The following is an 18898-nucleotide window of genomic DNA, read 5'->3' on the forward strand; positions in this document are numbered from 1 at the left end:
ATGAAAATGGGAAAGAAAGGGTAGGCAACATTGCCCACCAAATTTATTTAACAATTTTTACACTTATCGCTAAGTTATTAACAGGGAGTGGTAGGATTACCCAAAAACTTTTAGTGATCCTTAGACATCATCAGCATACGAGCTGTATTTCAACACCAAATTGACGTGAGCAATGTTGGAGAAAACCCCGTATATCTTTGCCCGCTGCCCTCTAAAACGAAAGAAAACACGATCAAAAAAAGCTGATGCGTTTGGTCGCAATGGACGTGCTGAGCAAAAAAAACTCAAATGATGTGATATATCTTTCTTCAGAATTTCGTGTTTTCAAAAAACGCGGGCAAAGTTGGTGATAATGACGGTACCAACTTAGGGATATTAATTAATATGGGAATATAACATTATTAATGAAACTAATAACTGAATCTGATTACAGCAAATACAGCAGGCGAATTTAATAGCTTGATGTTTGCATTTTTTTTTAAATAATGTCTCTTCTATTGATAAACCGACAAGGTATTAAAAAATATTTTTACTAAATTGTCTACAATAAAGGGTAAAAAATTACCCCGTACTTCAAAGATTTTAGTATGAATAGTATCACAGGACTAAAGTTAATAGGCGGAGCTTGGAAGCAGTGGTTTTCCAGAGAACTGTGGCTAATGTGAGAGTGGTAACCTCAGTATTAGGGGTGAAGCGGGGGCGGGAGCCAGACTCGGCGGACCGACGCGCGCAACACACGTACTAACAACATACATATACTTCAAACTAAACTTTAATGTCAACTATACTTACAATAAATTATACTTGCTTACACTCCCTTTCTTACAATATAAATACTTTCAATAATTCAAGAATAGTAGCACTTTGAATAACGCTTTGTTTTATACTAGTTAAAGTAATTATTCATTATCTATCATACATGACGATACATAAGTGTGGATAAATTATAAGTTAAAGAACATTAAACTTGATATTAATTAAGGTTTCAGTCAGAAAGTAAGCGCGCAGTTGTGGCGGGCGGGAGGGGGCCCCATGCCACGGCCGCTCCGCCTCGCAATCAGTCGCCCCTAAGTCTCAGGTTTGTACGCAGCATCCCGACACTTTATCTCCTTACGATTCACACAAAATTTTATCAGTTGATTGGTGACCGAGAGGCTGGATTATGTATTATCCCGCATCGAACTGTGCATAAAAGTAGTCGGGTTGCTAGCGCACAATGGCGTACGAACGCAAAGTACGATGTTCGGTCGGCGCCGGGTTGTTGTTGTTGTACGTCGGTGTGGCGGCGCAGCCTTTTTCCGTCGAGAAAATAGTCGTCGGTAAGTGTCATACGCCCGCGATAAGCGAGATAATTCATGTTAATTCTTAGTTGACAGCTTTGCATGGTTTGCTTTTATAAAGAAAACTTTATTATAATTTTAGTTTTGCTTTTGTATGTGAGGAAAGGTGATAAAATATGTTTGGTTTCCTTTTCGCTCTAACGCACGCGAATACTGCCGTGCCCATCCAGGGAATATCGATTTTCTCTTTCCAACCTTATGCGATGTCTCTCTCGGTCTGGCGGGAGTATATTGAAGGCTATAATTGCGCTTTACAAGGGTACTTATAGGTATATCAGCGCAATTCGGAATACCATAAAATTTAAGCGTACAATAATAATTAAAACGGACAATCATATTTGGTTAACATTTTTCATTTATGGAAGTATTTGTAAACTATTACCTACTTACGTTTTTATTGATTTGACTTTTTAATCACTTTAGTTATAAACATTGTGTGACTTCTTTTCGATATTTAGAAACTTAGTAATTGGTGATATTAATAAACTCCCATAAAATCGCGCCGTTATTTATATAGGTTAGAATAACGTAACCATATACATATGTAAGTACCATATATAATACTATTTAAGTTCCGTTACATATTGATCGTTACGCCTTTACAAAAATTTTTGCTACAAACTGGGAAAATTATGCTACCGGCTACGATGTAGCGCTAAGAGCGTAGCTTTGTCCTCAATCAATTCAATTTATAACTTTGTAAGTAAATAGTGAGTATAAAACAATGTAATAAAACAATACTTAACAATATAAAAAAAAACTTATGTATCTCCCATGATTGAAAAGTTTAGTTCTGATATGTACAGTCGGTTCTCCAACATAAGTATCCCTTTTCCTATTTATTTAGTATGACAACTTGGGTACCTATTACTTATGTTGGGGTACCGACCGTACTTAGATCGACAGGTTGAAAATCGGTTCTCCCAACATATGGAGTTTCGCTTGTCAAATATACATACATAAATTAGCAACAGAAGCTCAAAGATATTTTTTTTATTAGCCCGGTATAGTGTCCCACTGCTGGGCAAACGCCTCTCCCCTTGATTTCCACAAATCCTGTTGTAGTCCTTTTTCCGGCCAGTTACTGATGAAGGCGTCTAAGTCGTCCCGCCATCTCCGTCTGGGCCTGCCACGTCCGCGCTTCTTTTGCGGCATCCACTTGGTGGCTATACTAGCCCACCTGTCCGAATGCATGCGGCAGACGTGGCCCGCCTCAGTCCCACTTCAGAAAGAAAGAATTTAAATTATTATTATTTTAAACGGGTTACTCACGTATTAACGTCGAATAAACCTTGGTTATGATTGGATCCGTATTAGAGGATCTTCAACTATGAGGATTTTTGCCTAGGTAGGTCCCTACACGTCGCACGCTCGATCAGGCCGCGTAGCCAACATGCCAATCGCTTACGTTCCGTAGCGAACGAAACGAAAATGTCACTTGCCCTAATATGGAAGAGTGATAGAGAGAAACAATGCGTTTCGTTGTCGAAGCGATAGCGATTGACACCTTGGCTAGCCCGGCTGCACAGGTGGTGCAGTCGGTGCTCCTCCATTTTCGTCTCGCGGGAGTTTTATAGTTAGAATAGAAAGGAACGGTTCAACCTAGTTATGCACCTAGTTACCTATGTTTAACATTTTTAGTTTTGATAATCAACTGTGGGACTAGGTCGATCTGTGTAAAATTGTCCTAAAATATTTATTTATTTATGTAATAGGTACCTTTAAGGGGCTACCTGAGTTTTTCATCGATTTTTGACATGTTTTGAATCGTATCTACTTTTTTTGCACTACAGATAGAATTATAGACAAACGGTTATCGGTTCTTCAATCTTTTTTCTCCGGTTTTGTTCACCGGATATTGAAAGAAATGAATACTTACTTATTTTTTTATGATTTTTAAACATTGTCTAAAAAAACATTTTTTCGTATCTAGTTTGCTGTGAATAAGGATCTTACATGAACGAAATCTACATATTTGCGGTCGTCTTTGACATCTCGAAAAACGTGTCCAGGGTTTTAATATTAAACTAATTAACACAAAAGTTATAACTTGTTTATTTATATATATATATATTTCGGGGATCTCGGAAACTGCTCTAACGATTTCGATGAAATTTGCTTTATGGGGGTTTTCGGGAGCGATAAATCGATCTAGCTAGGTCTTATCTCTGGGAAAACGCGCATTATTGAGTTTTTATTTATATGTTTTCCGAACAAAGCTCGGTCTCCCAGATATTTTATTATTTATAACTCGGGATTCCATAAAATCGACGATCCTTTCAACTTAATTTCTGATTTCCGAACCGGGTGCCTAGCCAAAATGCCAATGGTTCGCTCCATAGCTATGTTTTAGGTAACAACTTTATCAAATACCTACCCTATCCAATATATCTTTATTGGTAACCAGTTAGGGTCCCTGGATATAGTTCACACTATAGATAACAAATAGTAGGTACTTGAAAGTGTAGGCAGGTACCTCTATAGTAGGCGAGGGCAAAACAAAATTGTCTCACATAAAAAAATACTTCTTATAAATTTATTATCTATGAGTTATTTATTTTGTTAAATCACTTGTCAACATTTATAAATATTTAGAAGCCTTCTATACAGGGTGATTTCTGGGTCGTGATCCAGAACCACTTTTTCTGACTCTGTAAATGATCCACATTATCATATGGTAGTATTTGATTAAAAGATAATTACTTTAATTATTCTTATTTTTCAAGTAAAATTAATGTTATACTAAGTAATTATGGTCACCCTATGAGTTTTGACATACGCTGTATGGAAAGCGACAAGACGTCACATTGAGTAGGGTCACCAAATTGTATGCAAAAATGTTTTTTCCTACTTGTCATCTGGAAAATAATCATCACTATTGGTGATGAACATACGTCGGACTCCAGCGGGCATTTTCGTGGCATGTGAGAATGATAGGTAAGGTTCGCAAATCAATCAATTCACTTTCGAGTATTTGTACTTAGTATTTGGTACCTATTATTTATAATGTGAAATTCCAAATATCATAGCAACTAACTGCGTTATTTATAAACGTACTTGGACTACACTTGGACTTCAGTGGGCTATCAGTCATCACTTCAAAGAGTATTTACACATTAAAGATGAATAAATGATAACGGGTAACTAATTTAATTAACTATGTTACAAATACTAGGTACATTATAATACTCGTAAGTTAAGATTTTTTTGTAAACCTTACCTTGCCCTCAAACTGCCCCCTATAGTCCGACGTTTGGTGATGAACAATAATTAACAACATCATTAGGCTCATCTTTGGATTCTGTATGATGTCTGGCTCTCTTGCTCCACGACCCCGAAATCACCCTGTATACATTTATAAGCACAATAAAATTGAAGCTGTTGTAGAACAGCTTCCCCCTGCTGGGTAAAATTGTTACCTGCTTACAATTTTATTCTTAAATATTAAGTTAACTATGTTAAGTTATTTGTACACCTCGTATTCGTCAGAAAGCTCGCATATTAAGCTCATTCTCCGCGTGAATTCGTCGTCTCGTGATAAACATTTACCAAGACTCGAAATAATATAAAAATAATACGCTGATTTGCCCTTTCTTTGATATTATTTTAGTATTTTAGTAAAACCTACGTAGGTATTACTAAAGAACGTTACGCTTTATCTCAAAAGAAGCCAAAGGAAACTTTTCAACGGCAGCACTTTAAACTTGAAAGTAACGTTTGACGAAAGTTACCGTAATTACCCTATTCGAATGGTCTTTGTACAGGTTGCACCTGCTACTTACCGGGCAATATTTGTGGAATACCTTAAAAAGTTAGTTTTATATTCAATCCTATTAGAATGTAACTCATGTAACTGTTAACTTATAAATATAACCATGCTTTCAGACCATACTGCCAGAATTAAAAGACTGAGGAATTAGTTGACGATCAATATAATTTATTATGTGAAATTCACACTCACTTATACATATATTTTCTGTAGCTTAATAATTATGAAATTATAAAAAAAAACAGATCGTTCATTACAATCTTGGTTGTATCAAAATAAACCAGCCAAGTGATGTGCATATGCGGTCACGTTCGAACTTTAAGATACGTCAATTAATAGATCTAGAAACGATATGGAGTAGATATATCAGTGTCAAATGTGACGTTTCTTCAAACAAAAACGTCACGTTTGACACTGACACATTTAATCCATAATAATATCGATTCTAGATCTATTAATTAAAGTATCTTAAATATATTAAAAACGAGTCACTCACGTTTTTTAAGTCGAAAAACGCTCGACATGTTTCACTCCGTACCGAGGAGTGTCATCAGGAGCTAGCGTTTAGATAATTACTTTAATTATTCTTATTTTTCAAGTAAAATTAATGTTATACTAAGTAATTATGGTCACCCTATGACTTTTGACATACGCTGTATGGAAAGCGACAAGACGTCACATTGAGTAGGGCCACCAAATTGTATGCAAAAATGTTTTTTCCTACTTGTCATCTGGAAAATAATCATCACTATTGGTGATGAACAATAATTAACAACATCATTAGGCTCATCTTTGGATTCTGTATGATGTCTGGCTCTCTTGCTCCACGACCCCGAAATCACCCTGTATACATTTACAAGCACAATAAAATTGAAGCTGTTGTAGAACAGCTTCCCCCTCAGCAACCCCTGCTGGGTAAAATTGTTACCTGCTTACAATTTTATTCTTAAATATTAAGTTAACTATGTTAAGTTATTTGTACACCTCGTATTCGTCAGAAAGCTCGCATATTAAGCTCATTCTCCGCGTGAATTCGTCGTCTCGTGATAAACATTTACCAAGACTCGAAATAATATAAAAATAATACGGTGATTTGCCCTTTCTTTGATATCATTTTAGTATTTTTAGTAAAACCTACGTATTACTAAAGAACGTTACGCTTTATCTCAAAAGAAGCCAAAGGAAACTTTTCAACGGCAGCACTTTAAACTTGAAAGTAACGTTTGACGAAAGTTACCGTAATTACCCTATTCGAATGGTCTTTGTACAGGTTGCACCTGCTACTTACCGGGCAATATCTGTGGAATACCTTAAAAAGTTAGTTTTATATTCAATCCTATTAGAATGTAACTCATGTAAGTGTCAACTTATAAATATAACCATGCTTTCAGACCATACTGCCAGAATTAAAAGACTGAGGAATTAGTTGACGATCAATATAATTTATTATGTGAAATTCACACTCACTTATACATATATTTTCTGTAGCTTAATAATTATGAAATTATAAAAAAAAACAGATCGTTCATTACAATCTTGGTTGTATCAAAATAAACCAGCCAAGTGATGTGCATATGCGGTCACGTTCGAACTTTAAGATACGTCAATTAATAGATCTAGAAACGATATGGATTAGATATATCAGTGTCAAATGTGACGTTTCTTCAAACAAAAACGTCACGTTTGACTGACACATTTAATCCATAATAATATCGTTTCTAGATCTATTAATTAAAGTATCTTAAATATATTAAAAACGAGTCACTCACGTTTTTTAAGTCGAATAACGCTCGACATGTTTCACTCCGTACCGAGGAGTGTCATCAGGAGCTAGCGTTTACGTAGACGGACCGGCGCAGACTGCGGGCCGCAGCCCTCCGCGCCCGATGACTCGCGCCGGTGGCGGCAGTGGGGGCGAGAAACCCTCATTTATGGCATTATTGTAAAATGATGGGTTGCACACAACACTCACTACGTCATTCGCTAATGGTTCGTCCACATGGCCACCGATGTCCTCCTGATGACACTACTCGGTACGGAGTGAAACATGTCGAGCGTTTTTCGACTTAAAATAGGTACGTGACTGACTCGTTTTTAATATACATATTTAATATGTCTGTGTCTCACGGAAGTTTTGTTATTATTTAAAACGTATCTTAAATTTCGAATCGGGCAATGATGATCTGCATCTGCACCCCGCTACGCCGAGAGCCTCTGTATCGTCTCCATTTTGTTAATTTTTTTTTCTTTAAGACACGCTAGACTGATTTTCATTTTTTGTTGTTATGCAGTATAATATTTTTCTTTTATGTAACCAGTGAACGAAAATAAACACGTCGTTTTTACGTTCGCTAAGTGAAACATCGAGTATTAGGTTTGTATTTATAAAGAAATACAATTTCTTTCGTACTCGTGTACGTAATCAACAGCGTTTGGGCTTAGGAGATGTGACTAAATACATCTCCTCCACGTAAGAAACTACGAGTAATCTAATATCCTGGAACAGTCTAGAGTTAAGCCACGGAAAGTCTGCAGCGATTTTGATAGCCCTCGCAGTGCCAGTGTTATTTATACGTCATAATTTCATAGAAGTTTGTTGTTTAAAATAATACTTGCACTGCGTGGGCTATCAAATCTGCTGCAGACTTTTCCTGGTCTGACTCTAGAATTCCTAAAACTATTTAACCTTTTGAGCGCCATAGAATTTAGGTCTAGGTTCTCTAAACGGGTACTTTAAGAAATGGCGGCTTGTTCCAAATGCCAGCAAAACGGAAGTGTCGACGTTCTACCTCAACAACAAGCAAGCTGCTTATATCCCAACGGTAGCATTTGATGGTGAAATATTAACTTTCAACCCGCACCCTAAATATCTTGGTATTACGCTGGACCGCTCACTTACTTTCGGTCCCCACCTTCAAAAGCTGAGCAAAAAACTTGGGACCCGAAACAACATACTCCACAAATTAACTGGCACGACTTGGGGAGCAAAAGCGGACGTTCTTCGTACAACTGGGCTGAGCTTAGTCTATTCTGCTGGTGAATACTGCGCACCAGTCTGGCTCAATAGCGCACACACAGAGAAAGTTGACGTGCAACTGCGTAATACTATGCGATGTATATCAGGCACGATCAAATCCACACCCGTACAATGGCTCCCAACCCTAAGCTACATCCCACCACCTCATCTTAGACGACAATTGGCACTGGTAAAAGAAGCGAACAAAATTCACAGCGACCCGAAACTGCCGATCCACCAGGAATTCCTTAACCCACCACAGCATCGTCTGAAGTCTCGACACCCGCCCTACCAAACCGCTCAAAACCTGACGCAAGGTGGCTTCAATATAAAAGACGCTTGGAAAGATGAGTGGCAATCCAACCTGCCAAATCCCAGCCTAAATGCCTACGATCCTACCAAAAAGCCGTATGGCTTTTCAGCATCTAGGAAGGAATGGTGCCAATTAAACAGACTCCGTACCGAACATGGACGCTGTGCGGACTACCTGTTTAAGTGTGGTTGGCGAGACTCACCAGCATGCGACTGCGGGGCCCGAGTACAGACTATACACCACATTATACATAGTTGCCCGAAACGGAAATTTGTCGGAAAGGCTCTAGACCTTCATTCGCCTAATGCACACGCTGCCCAATGGGTGAAGAATTTAGATATCGTATTGTAAATATTGTAATTGATAATTAGCGACTCTGTAAATGCCATACGAATAAATAAATAGAATTTGTCATCGAGCGTGCTCGTGTCGCCGGGGGGCACGAAGTTATACGAAGTTTTGTCTTATTTATCAGACCGCGGCGAAATGAGCTCGATTTTGTTTGACTACGGCGGTCAAAAGGTTAAATTCAGAATAGCATTCGAAAATCATCTATCACTTTTTAATCCATTCGCACTGTCTCACTCTTGCCGTTCCGTTCCGCATTAATCAATCTCAATCTCGCATATTAAGTAGGTACTTGATTTTATTTTTATAATTGTAGTTTTAACGGCAATAGAAAACGAATATCTTGTTAAAGCACTTCATATTAAGAGTAACATCTTATATTTTCTCAAAGTGGGAGGGGGATGCGAGTTTCAAATGTAGGTACTACTTGTATTGATCAAGAACAATATGTTATTATTTTACTCATGTAAAATATATACGTGTAGCTCCCTATCATGTTTCCCTTTATATTCTCACCGAAACAAGGTGAGCGAGGGAAGTTTTAACAATATTTGAATAAACTCGGGTAGCGTTACGGGCCGCAAAAGTTACGCGACTCCAACAGCCGCGATCTCGCGTGGCTGCCTGAAACATTAGCTTTTTTATCTTCAGTTTAAAGAAATCTTTATTCTCAAAAGAATTACATTAAATTCGCTTACATGAGAAATATACATATCTAGTTAGTTTTAGCGTGCAGTATTTAACGATAAGGTTATTAGTAACTTAATCTAAACATTAACAATAATATAATATCGTCTAAATATGTGGGTAATTTTTAGTTGCTAAGCAGGACAGTGTGCATTGAGTTGTTCTGGCCGGTCGTAGATAACACGTCTACGAGGGCATTGATGTGTGATCGGATGGATGCGGCATATCGCGCGTAGGACAAAAACTTTGAACTCAAAAGTAACGCTAGACTAAAAATATATGGGGCTAAATGGACTATATTAAGGAAATATTATTTTGGACAAATTGTTTACACTTTTTCTTAAATACGTTTAGATGTTTTAAGTTTCTTATTTCTACAGGTAGCTGGTTATACAGTTGAGCACCCTCTTGAGTCACATTTCGTCGCCCAATTGTGGTTCTTGATGAGGTAGTAATTAAGTTTTCAGCGTTTCTATTACGATAATTATGTAGGGTTTTCTTTTTTGTAAACGTTAGTTTTGAGTGTATGTCTTTGTGTAGTATTTTTCTAACAAGTAAGCAAATATTAAAAGTGTACAGTTGTCTAACGGACATAAGTTTAGTCTCGTTATACACTTTTACAGTTGGTGCCAAGTGATCGTAATGGAAAAGTTTTTTAACTAGTTTGTTTTGGGTACGCTGTAGTTCTTTTAGATTAGTTTTAGAAGCGCTGCCCCACATTTCTATTAGATATTGTAAATGAGGTTTAGCCAGTGCGTTATATATCATATAGGACACTCTACGGGGAAAACACCGAACAGTCGTGCGTAAGGAACCCACTAATCGCGATAACTTATTTTTGACATGTTCGATTTGTGGTTTCCAAGTCAGACCGTCGTCCAAAATTAAACCTAGATATTTTTCTTCTTTAGTCAGTTTTAACGACTCGCCATTTATATAAAGTGGTGTAAATTCAGGAATAACTTTGTTTTTAGCTTTAAAAATTATGTAAGATGTTTTACTGGCATTTATTGTTAATAGATTGTATTGGAACCACTCATTTAAGATGTCAAGATCCTGTTGCGCTTTGATTAGTACGTCACTGATGGAAATTCCATAATAAAATAAGCAGGTGTCGTCTGCGTATAGAGTTAAGTCACCGTGAAGAGGAACTTCCTGTATGTTATTAATATAAATTAAAAACAATAATGGCCCCAAGATAGAGCCTTGAGGGACTCCGCAAACGATTGGAAAGGGTTTACTTTGGTATTCCTCTATTTTAACAATTTGGATTCTATTTGCTAGGTAAGATTCGAATATCGTGTACGCAGAATCAGTCAGGCCTATGCTCTTAAGTTTCTTTAGAAGCAAAGTATGGCTAACCGTGTCGAATGCTTTTTTTAAATCGATGAATACTCCAAGAGCTATATTTTTTTTATCTATGTTTGTTTTTATCGTAGTTATAAGATCTGTTGTTGCCGAAAGTGTGTTTGACTTAGGTCTGAAACCGTACTGGCGTTCGGAAAGGAATTTAATTTGATTTAGGTGTTTGTTAAGGCGGTCATATAGGATTTTTTCATAAATTTTGGATATCACGGGTAGGACCGATATAGGGCGATAATTGTTTACGTCAGATTTTGATCCAGATTTAAAGATTGGGGACACTTTTGCAATTTTTAGACTGTCAGGTAAGCACGCATCATCCATACACTTATTTATGCAGTGACTTAATTCTATGGATATGGATTCTTTTAGGCATTTGAGTACTTTAGTACTAATTTCATCTATACCAGTGGCAGTATTGGCGTCTAAACTATCTATATGTTTCCTAATTTCATCCGGATTACAGGGTTTTAATTTTGATAAGAGAATGTTATTCGTGTGTTTAGTTGATAACGTTTGGGTATTATTTTCATGGTATTGCGGTGAAATTTCGTTTGCCAATGTTGTACCAATGGTAGAGAAGAAACTATTGAAGTATTCACAGATACGGTTTTCATCAGTTATAGGTCCTTGGTTAGTAGAGATCGTCGGTGGTTTACATATTATATTTTTAGTTTTGTTCGTGGCAAGGGCATTGATGAGGTTCCAAGTCTTATTTGGTTTATTAGAGCTCTTTTGAAATTCTTTTAAGTAGAAACTTCTCTTGGCGCTGAGTATATTTCGTGTTACTTTGTTTCTCTCGGTTTTAAATTTCGCTTTCAGGTCTTCATTGTTGGGGTTCCTTTTTAGTTCTTGCCAAAGTCGATTCCTTCTGTTTATTCCAGTAATAATGTCTTTATTAATCCAGTCATTTCTTGGTAAGTTTAGTATTTTTGTTTTAGTTTTTGTACTTCGGTGTATGTTTTCCTTAATAAAGTTCTCAAGTATTTTGTAATCATGTTTCGTGTTATCCAGTTTGTGTAAGTCAAATCCTTTGTATAAGCTGTCGTAATTTATCGATTTATATTCAATCTTTTTCTTAGGCGCTTTAATCTGTTTTCTAAGAGCTTTTTTATCTTTATATTCATGTTCATAAATACACCCTTTAACATTGTACATACATGCCAAGTTTGTCGATACTTGAATATGTAGTAGAATACAATCTGATTTGAAGTACAATCTGGCTCGATGATTTAAAGCAGAAAATACTTCGTGCTTCACAGGAAGCATCTACACCTACAGATTCGCGTTTCACCTATCACCTGCGATCTTTGTGGCAGGCAGTGTCGTGTTGCGATTGGATTTTACAGCCATAGGAAAAGCTGTGCCGCACATCCGATCTCCGACGGCGCACAGACTTCTTCTTCAATAACCTGTCGCTGGAACAATCATCTGTCAAGATGCTGTGGCCAATGATGATGAGTAGAAAAATCTTCGAGTGTTCGGTTTCTGCATAATACGTAATATTTACTTATTGCACGTGCCATTATTTAATCTAAGTGGCATGGAAATATGCATTTCAATAACATACGTGTCATTTACAGTTAAAATACGAACTTACAATTACAGCAAAGTACAGTACGTGACAGTTCTTGCAGCGAGGACTTAAACATTTTAACCCTCAACACATTTGTGTGACATAAAATGAAATTACGTGAAGAATTTTCGTGTAAGCTGTTGGCTCCTGGCCAGCTCCTATCTCCTAGCAATAAAACTACTTCTTCGTAATGAAGTTGCATTCTAACCTTTGTACTAAATAAAAAAATATACCCACATACACAGGTTGATTCTCAAGAGCTGGTCACAAATGACTGAAAATATCGACTGTTCAGTAGAATTCTTGGGTTCAGGTTTGTTTGCGTGTCTTCAATCTTCATGGTTATATAGATAAAATATAGATCATCAAATTTAGAGAACCCTTAATTAACCCTCAGCTAATTTCAGTCTAAAATTCTACCTTCACCTATAGAACCAATAGAAGTTCATTTGTAATTATGGTAAGATAAAAATTACCATACTTTAGAGAGATATACATATTCGAACTATTTCTAACTCCCCGTGAATCAATAGTTCCCTGCTATTCCCGCAGCAGGTTCTCAATCTAAAAGAGAGTAAAATATAGTAGTAAAATAAAGGACTAGGCTTTTGAATGATAATTTTAAATACCTCATCGTCTTCATCATCTACGTTGCCGTTGTTTGGTGCTTCTTGCTGCGGTTCCTGCTGCACGGGGTCTTGTTTTACAGGGATGCGAAGTTCAGGGGAAGCCCGAACAATGTTGATATTTATAACCTGGGGCGGGTCATTTTCCTCCCCCGAGGAATCTTCTGGAGGGTTGCTGGCTTCTAAAATATTTTGGGCTCTTCTACGTTCCTAAAAACATAAAAATATTAGAAAAAATGTGAGAAACATAAGAAAGAAAGGTAATTTTCAAATAAATATACTAATTATAACATAGGTACCCTTGTTTTTCACACACGTATACAATTTTCCTTCTGTAAAGGTTGATTTGATAGCCAAGATCTACATAGGAAATCGGGTGGTCCAATTGTGAATAGATGAATCCTTAAGTGCTGCTGAACTCCGTGATTCTTGTAATTTATATGGCTTTGATTCCATAGCAAGGGAACCTCATCAAACGAGAATCAAAACTAAAGTTTTCCATCGTGGAGTTCTTCACAAAATGAATAGAATGAAAAGGGCGCGAAACAACGAGGAAAAGAAAAGAAAGTAAATAAAATTTATAATAATTTATGGTTCTAAAAGAGGTACTTAGAAGAGATTATAGGAATAGTTAGTATACATTGTCACAATTCTTACAGATTTAAAGAGTACGAAATTAGCTGAGGGTTAATTAAGGGGGAAAGGTTCTCTTCAAAGAAAATTCTACCAAGAAAGTGGGCAAATATTTGAACCGGGCTTTTGGGAGGCGTGGGCGAAGCCGAAGCCAACACATAGAGGCCCTTTTGACATTTGAATGAAATGTAAAGGTGGGATTCCACCAGTGTGCGTCACATGCATTTTTGTACTAAATCATGCATCCAACCTTGCCTTGTCATGGGACGCACACAGATGCAGCACCCGCTATGTAACTAAAGGTGCGGGTAATGAAATTACTAAGTCTAGTCGCTTTAGATGTTTTATTTGTGAAATTATAAAAGGATTTAGTGCCGAGATTAGTATACAGGAATAACAGCAAATATCTTAGCTACTACCACTAGCAAGTTAGAAAAAAAAATGTGGTTTATTATTTATTAAGTTTATTTCTCGATGGCAACTCGGAAAATTTTAAAAGTTTAATTGGTATTCTGAAAATAATTGAGAAGTGTCTTTTCAAAAAGGCTTATTTTTATATGGTTTTCATAGAGAGATAAGCCCTTTAGAAAATACATTCCTACATTTATTTTTTTAAACGCGCTTTATAGGGTTTTATTTGTAGATAATTAACTTACTATTGTTAGGTCCTTGAAGAGAGGATAACTCTAATTCCAAGTCAGCCTGTATATGACTTGCTTGGACCAATATCTGACCCTCCGTAGTCTTTATTTACTTAAGTAGGTATACGAGTATAAACAAAAAAACTAACAACAGTGCAAATTCAGGAACGATTGTGTACAAAAATAACTTGCAGTGTCTGTCTGGTCATCTTGTGCCTTGGTCGGCTGTCTGTCGTGAACTGATCCGGTTTTGTCTTCTGGTTGTCATGTCTAATTTTGAATTTAAATGTCTGTAGTTCCAAAGTTCCAGATATGTATGTCAGTCAGCCAGTCGGTCTATGTCAGGTCGTCACGGAGGTCGGAAGCCACGACATCCCCACCTCTAGTATTGGACGTATGCCAATATTCAAAGGCTGAGGGGCTTCCGACCGCCGTGGCTTAGTCGAGTCGGGCCGTGTCAAGTCAAGTCAGATCACGTCAGGGCGTGACAGGCCGGGTCAGACTACGTCAGCCCGTGTCAGGCCGGGTCAGACGCCAGGCCGTGTCAGGCCGGGTGCAGTCCTTCATTTATGCGCCTGTAACGAACTCAAGTGAACTGAGTTCGTCACAGGCGCATAAATGCAGGACTGCAACGGATTTTGCCATGTACTACGTGTCCTAGGACACGTAGAGTCACTGCAGTTATGCCCTGAGAAAAGCTTCCCAAGCTCCTAATAAGGTCTATAATATTGTCACTATACCTAAAATAAGTAACAGTTATTCGTCAATGTCGTCAGTCGTCCCTAAGTCGTCAGAAATCTTTATTAAATCGAGTTACGTCCTAGCCTCCCTAAATAGCCTACATAAAGACATGTTTATACATCATCATTAACTTAAGAGTTTTTATTCTCTTGTCGGTGGAGTATTTTCCAGCTTGCGCAGCAGCAGCAGCAGCTCTTTGACTTTTTGATACGTCACGACCCCTACTTTTTCTTTCATTTGCTCCAAAGAGCTGCGTCTGAGTTTTCCTCTTCCCCGCTTGCGTCCTATCAGCCCCTCCAGGACAGTTTTAAAGAAGTGGTCGTGTCGTATTAAGTGTCCAATCATTTTTCCGCTTCTATTTGCAATGGTGTTCAGGATAGCTCTCCTTTCATTCACTCTTCTTAGCGCCTCCTCATTCGTTATCTTGTCTCTCGAACTAATGCCTTCCATACGCCTCCAGCACCAGATTTCAAATGCTTCCATTCTCTTTCTATCTCTTACGATCATTGTCCACGTTTCACTTCCATAAAGGGCATTATACATAGGCAAAGCAAAATATTTAACAGTATTAACAAAAATATTGTAGTCTTCAGCCTTCACGTCGCGGATGTTGATGTTGACGCGCTGCGGTCCCTTGGCTGCAGTCTGCGTCTTGAGAGGCTCCCGTGAGTCGTAGGTCCGTCGCCGGGCCGGAGACTCCAAGGCAGGGCTAGGTCCTCGTCTAGAAGGCTGGCACTCGCTCCTTCGTCAAGCATTGTCAATATAGTCTCCGATCCCAGCGGCCCACTGACCATCACTCTGGCGACTTTGAGAATGATGTGACTAGTCGGCTGCACGTCAGTGTGAGTGACGACAGCGGCGGCTGATGAGGGCTTTGGATCGGGCATCGTAGACTTCGGTTCGGCGGGCTTCGGCTCGGCGTGAAGCGTCGTGTGGTGTGACCTGTTGCAGTGTTCACATTTCTTCTTGTTGTGGCACTCCAGGATCTGGTGTCGAGGTGACATGCACGAGAAGCACAGTTTCTGAATTGTCACGTACTCAGGGAGCGTCCATAGAGGGCCAGTAATTTAGGGCACTTCTCTATACCGTGGTTGTCTTCGCACATGACGCACATCTTAGTTGACTTACTGTTCTGTTTGTTTACTGTGAACATGGCGGGTCAGCCGGCCGTAGGTTGCTTCGTCGTTAGCGCGAGCTTGTTGCGTGGTGATACGGCGTGGCGTGCTGCGGGCTCTACCCACAACTCGGCTCCTCTACGGGCTTCGAAGGAAATATATTTATATATCATGCTTGTCAGATTCCCGTTTTTCTGTCAGTGTAATTTCTGCTGCCCCGATGCTTGCACGGAGGTTCTTAAAAAGCGCGGTCGCGGCGAAGGCGCACGGGTACTTTACTGGGGAAGGCGCGCGTTGTCGGCTCCTGGGCGGGCAGGTCGAGGACTTTAGTCTTTCTTCGAGTCTCCACAGTCTAGTTTTTCAAGGTTGAAGGACCATGTAGTGTCTGTCTGGTCGTCTTGTGCCTTGGTCGGCTGTCTGTCGTGAACTGATCCGGTTTTGTCATCTGGTTGTCATGTCTAATTTTCAATTCAAATGTCTGTAGTTCCTAAGTTCCAAATATGTATGTCAGTCAGCCAGTCGGTCTATGTCAGGTCGCCACGGAGGTCGGAAGCCACGACAGAACTTCTTCGAGTCTCCACAGTCTAGTTTTTCAAGGTTGAAGGACCATGTAGTGTCTGTTTTGTCATCTGGTTGTCATGTCTAATTTTCAATTCAAATGTCTGTAGTTCCTAAGTTCCAAATATGTATGTCAGTCAGCCAGTCGGTCTATGTCAGGTCGCCACGGAGGGCGGAAGCCACGACAGAACTTTATCTGTAATGAATATTGTTAGATTGGTAATCCTGTGAATAAAGTCAAGTAATCTCTAGTCAGCTAGCGGTTCGATATCTATTACACACAATCTATTCCTTTCATATGAAAGCAATCCCAAACCTTTAGCATTATGGGCATATAAACTCCTTTTAATTTTTAATTTTCTCTGGTGCACAAAGCGAGGAAAGATTAAAAACCAGTTAACGACGTCTTCTTCCAACTCTCTGTCCGGAGTATAATAAGTTGAAAAGTACCGAAATCAATCTTAATTAAGACTGCATTTTTGATAACAATTTTTAAGTTCTTAAATAGGAGGATTCAATGATTTAAGTGCAATTTACTTTTTAATACAATTGACGCGATTAATAATATAATTAAGTTAGGTTAAGTTTTTTAATTATTATCAGTAACTCTACCATGAGTTCCGTGAATGACAGTCGATAGTGAGAAAGTTAAGGAAAATGTATGGAGTAATTGTACACTTGTACAGTGCCTCTACCGGTCACCTAAAGAACTAAAAACTTCAATTGGTACCATGAATCATAAACGCTTTTACGTGAGTTTTCCATACATGCCTAACTTCATACCTAAAACGCTCTCTTTCTAACTATATAAGGAAAATTGAACCAGAATTATTAGGGCCTTTAACCCCAGACGTAATATGTGTTCCTGTAGGCGTATCCTGACTAACTTTTAGTTTTGTTCTATATGTTATTCTGTACCTTTGTTTAATGCCATTCCGATCTTCTCGTGTACACGGGAATTTTAAAAAATTCTTTAAAACTTTGGGGTGCTTTAGCGCGTTCGTAACCTCTTCGATGTAGACGCTGGCCGCCTCTTGGGAGAAATGGTGCGCCTTGCCTGTCACCCTCTGGTAGCTACCGTGTGCAAAAAATAAAAATGCACATAAAACCTGCAAAAGTTGATTTATTGTTGATTTTAATTAACCTACCGTAGAATGCAAATGGAGTACATATATGTATTATGAGATATGCTTGCCTTAGGTTGAAGAGACACTCTTTTTGACCCTTTCAAGTCAGTTCTTTGTATTGTACAATATATTGTACAATATATCGCATAAGTCAGCGTATGCCTCTTTGTCTAGTCAGTAGTCTTTTATAAAGTTCGAGTCGCTTATATTTTCAAGCGGGTTTTTAAAAAGCATATCCCGTATGTTTGCTTGGAATATGCTTTGCTGCCGTCTTTCGTCTTCACGCTCGGCCGTCGCAAGCGTAATTATGTAATAATATATCCCAGCAAGCATATATAAGCAAAATGATGTCTGGCCGCCATACTAAGCTGTTCTGTCTTGTGTTGCTGTTAAGTAGTGAAGCCGACGGTGACTTAGGCTTGGCTTGGTCGTATTTAGTCAGATGGATCAACCGAAGTGCCATGCGATTACCCCGCTTACAGTTAAACAATGTAGAACTTTACTACAAATATGTAAGTAATCTTTCTGATGTGTTTCTCACACGATCCCTATTTCCAATATCTAGACACAGTTTGGCCCACGGCAGCGAGGAAAAACCGGCCAAGTGCGAGTCGGACTCGCGCTCGCGCACGAAGGGTTCGGTACCATTGTAACATGGCAAACCTGCATAGTGTAGCCACCGCGCGCACTGGTCAGTTGTAAAATAAAAACTAAGCCATTCGCCGGTCTTGTTTTTTCTCATCAATATTCTATAGGAATTCTGTTGCTTTATAGCACAGCTCTGATTTTATTTATTTAATGTGACTCGATGCTTAGAATAGGTACAAAGGCTGCCACTAATGCAGGTAAAATTTGTATAATTGTATATATAGTAATAAGTTTCTGTTTTTGTACACTATAATTGGGCTGCTATTTAACTGATAACCAGATTTAGTAAAATTTAATACCAAAAAATATATTTTACCACCCTAAAATAATGAATGATCACCAAAATTATAACACAATTTTAATGTGAAATGATTACCAATTTTATTTTTGAAGGAAAT

General features: G+C 38.3%; 1 protein-coding gene across 1 annotated transcript in view; it reads left to right on the plus strand.

Annotated features, from left to right (window-relative positions):
• The first annotated feature begins 973 nt into the window (after positions 1-973).
• Positions 974-18898, plus strand: part of LOC134805023 (glutamate receptor 1-like) — an 87316-nt gene continuing 69391 nt past the window's right edge. The window contains exon 1 of the mRNA XM_063778315.1: positions 974-1319. Coding sequence (XP_063634385.1) covers positions 1217-1319 — 103 coding nt within the window. The 5' untranslated portion in view covers positions 974-1216. The remainder of the gene's footprint in view (positions 1320-18898) is intronic.

The sequence above is a fragment of the Cydia splendana genome, chromosome Z (genome assembly GCF_910591565.1).
Source record: "Cydia splendana chromosome Z, ilCydSple1.2, whole genome shotgun sequence".
NCBI classification, from domain to species: Eukaryota; Metazoa; Arthropoda; class Insecta; order Lepidoptera; family Tortricidae; genus Cydia; species Cydia splendana.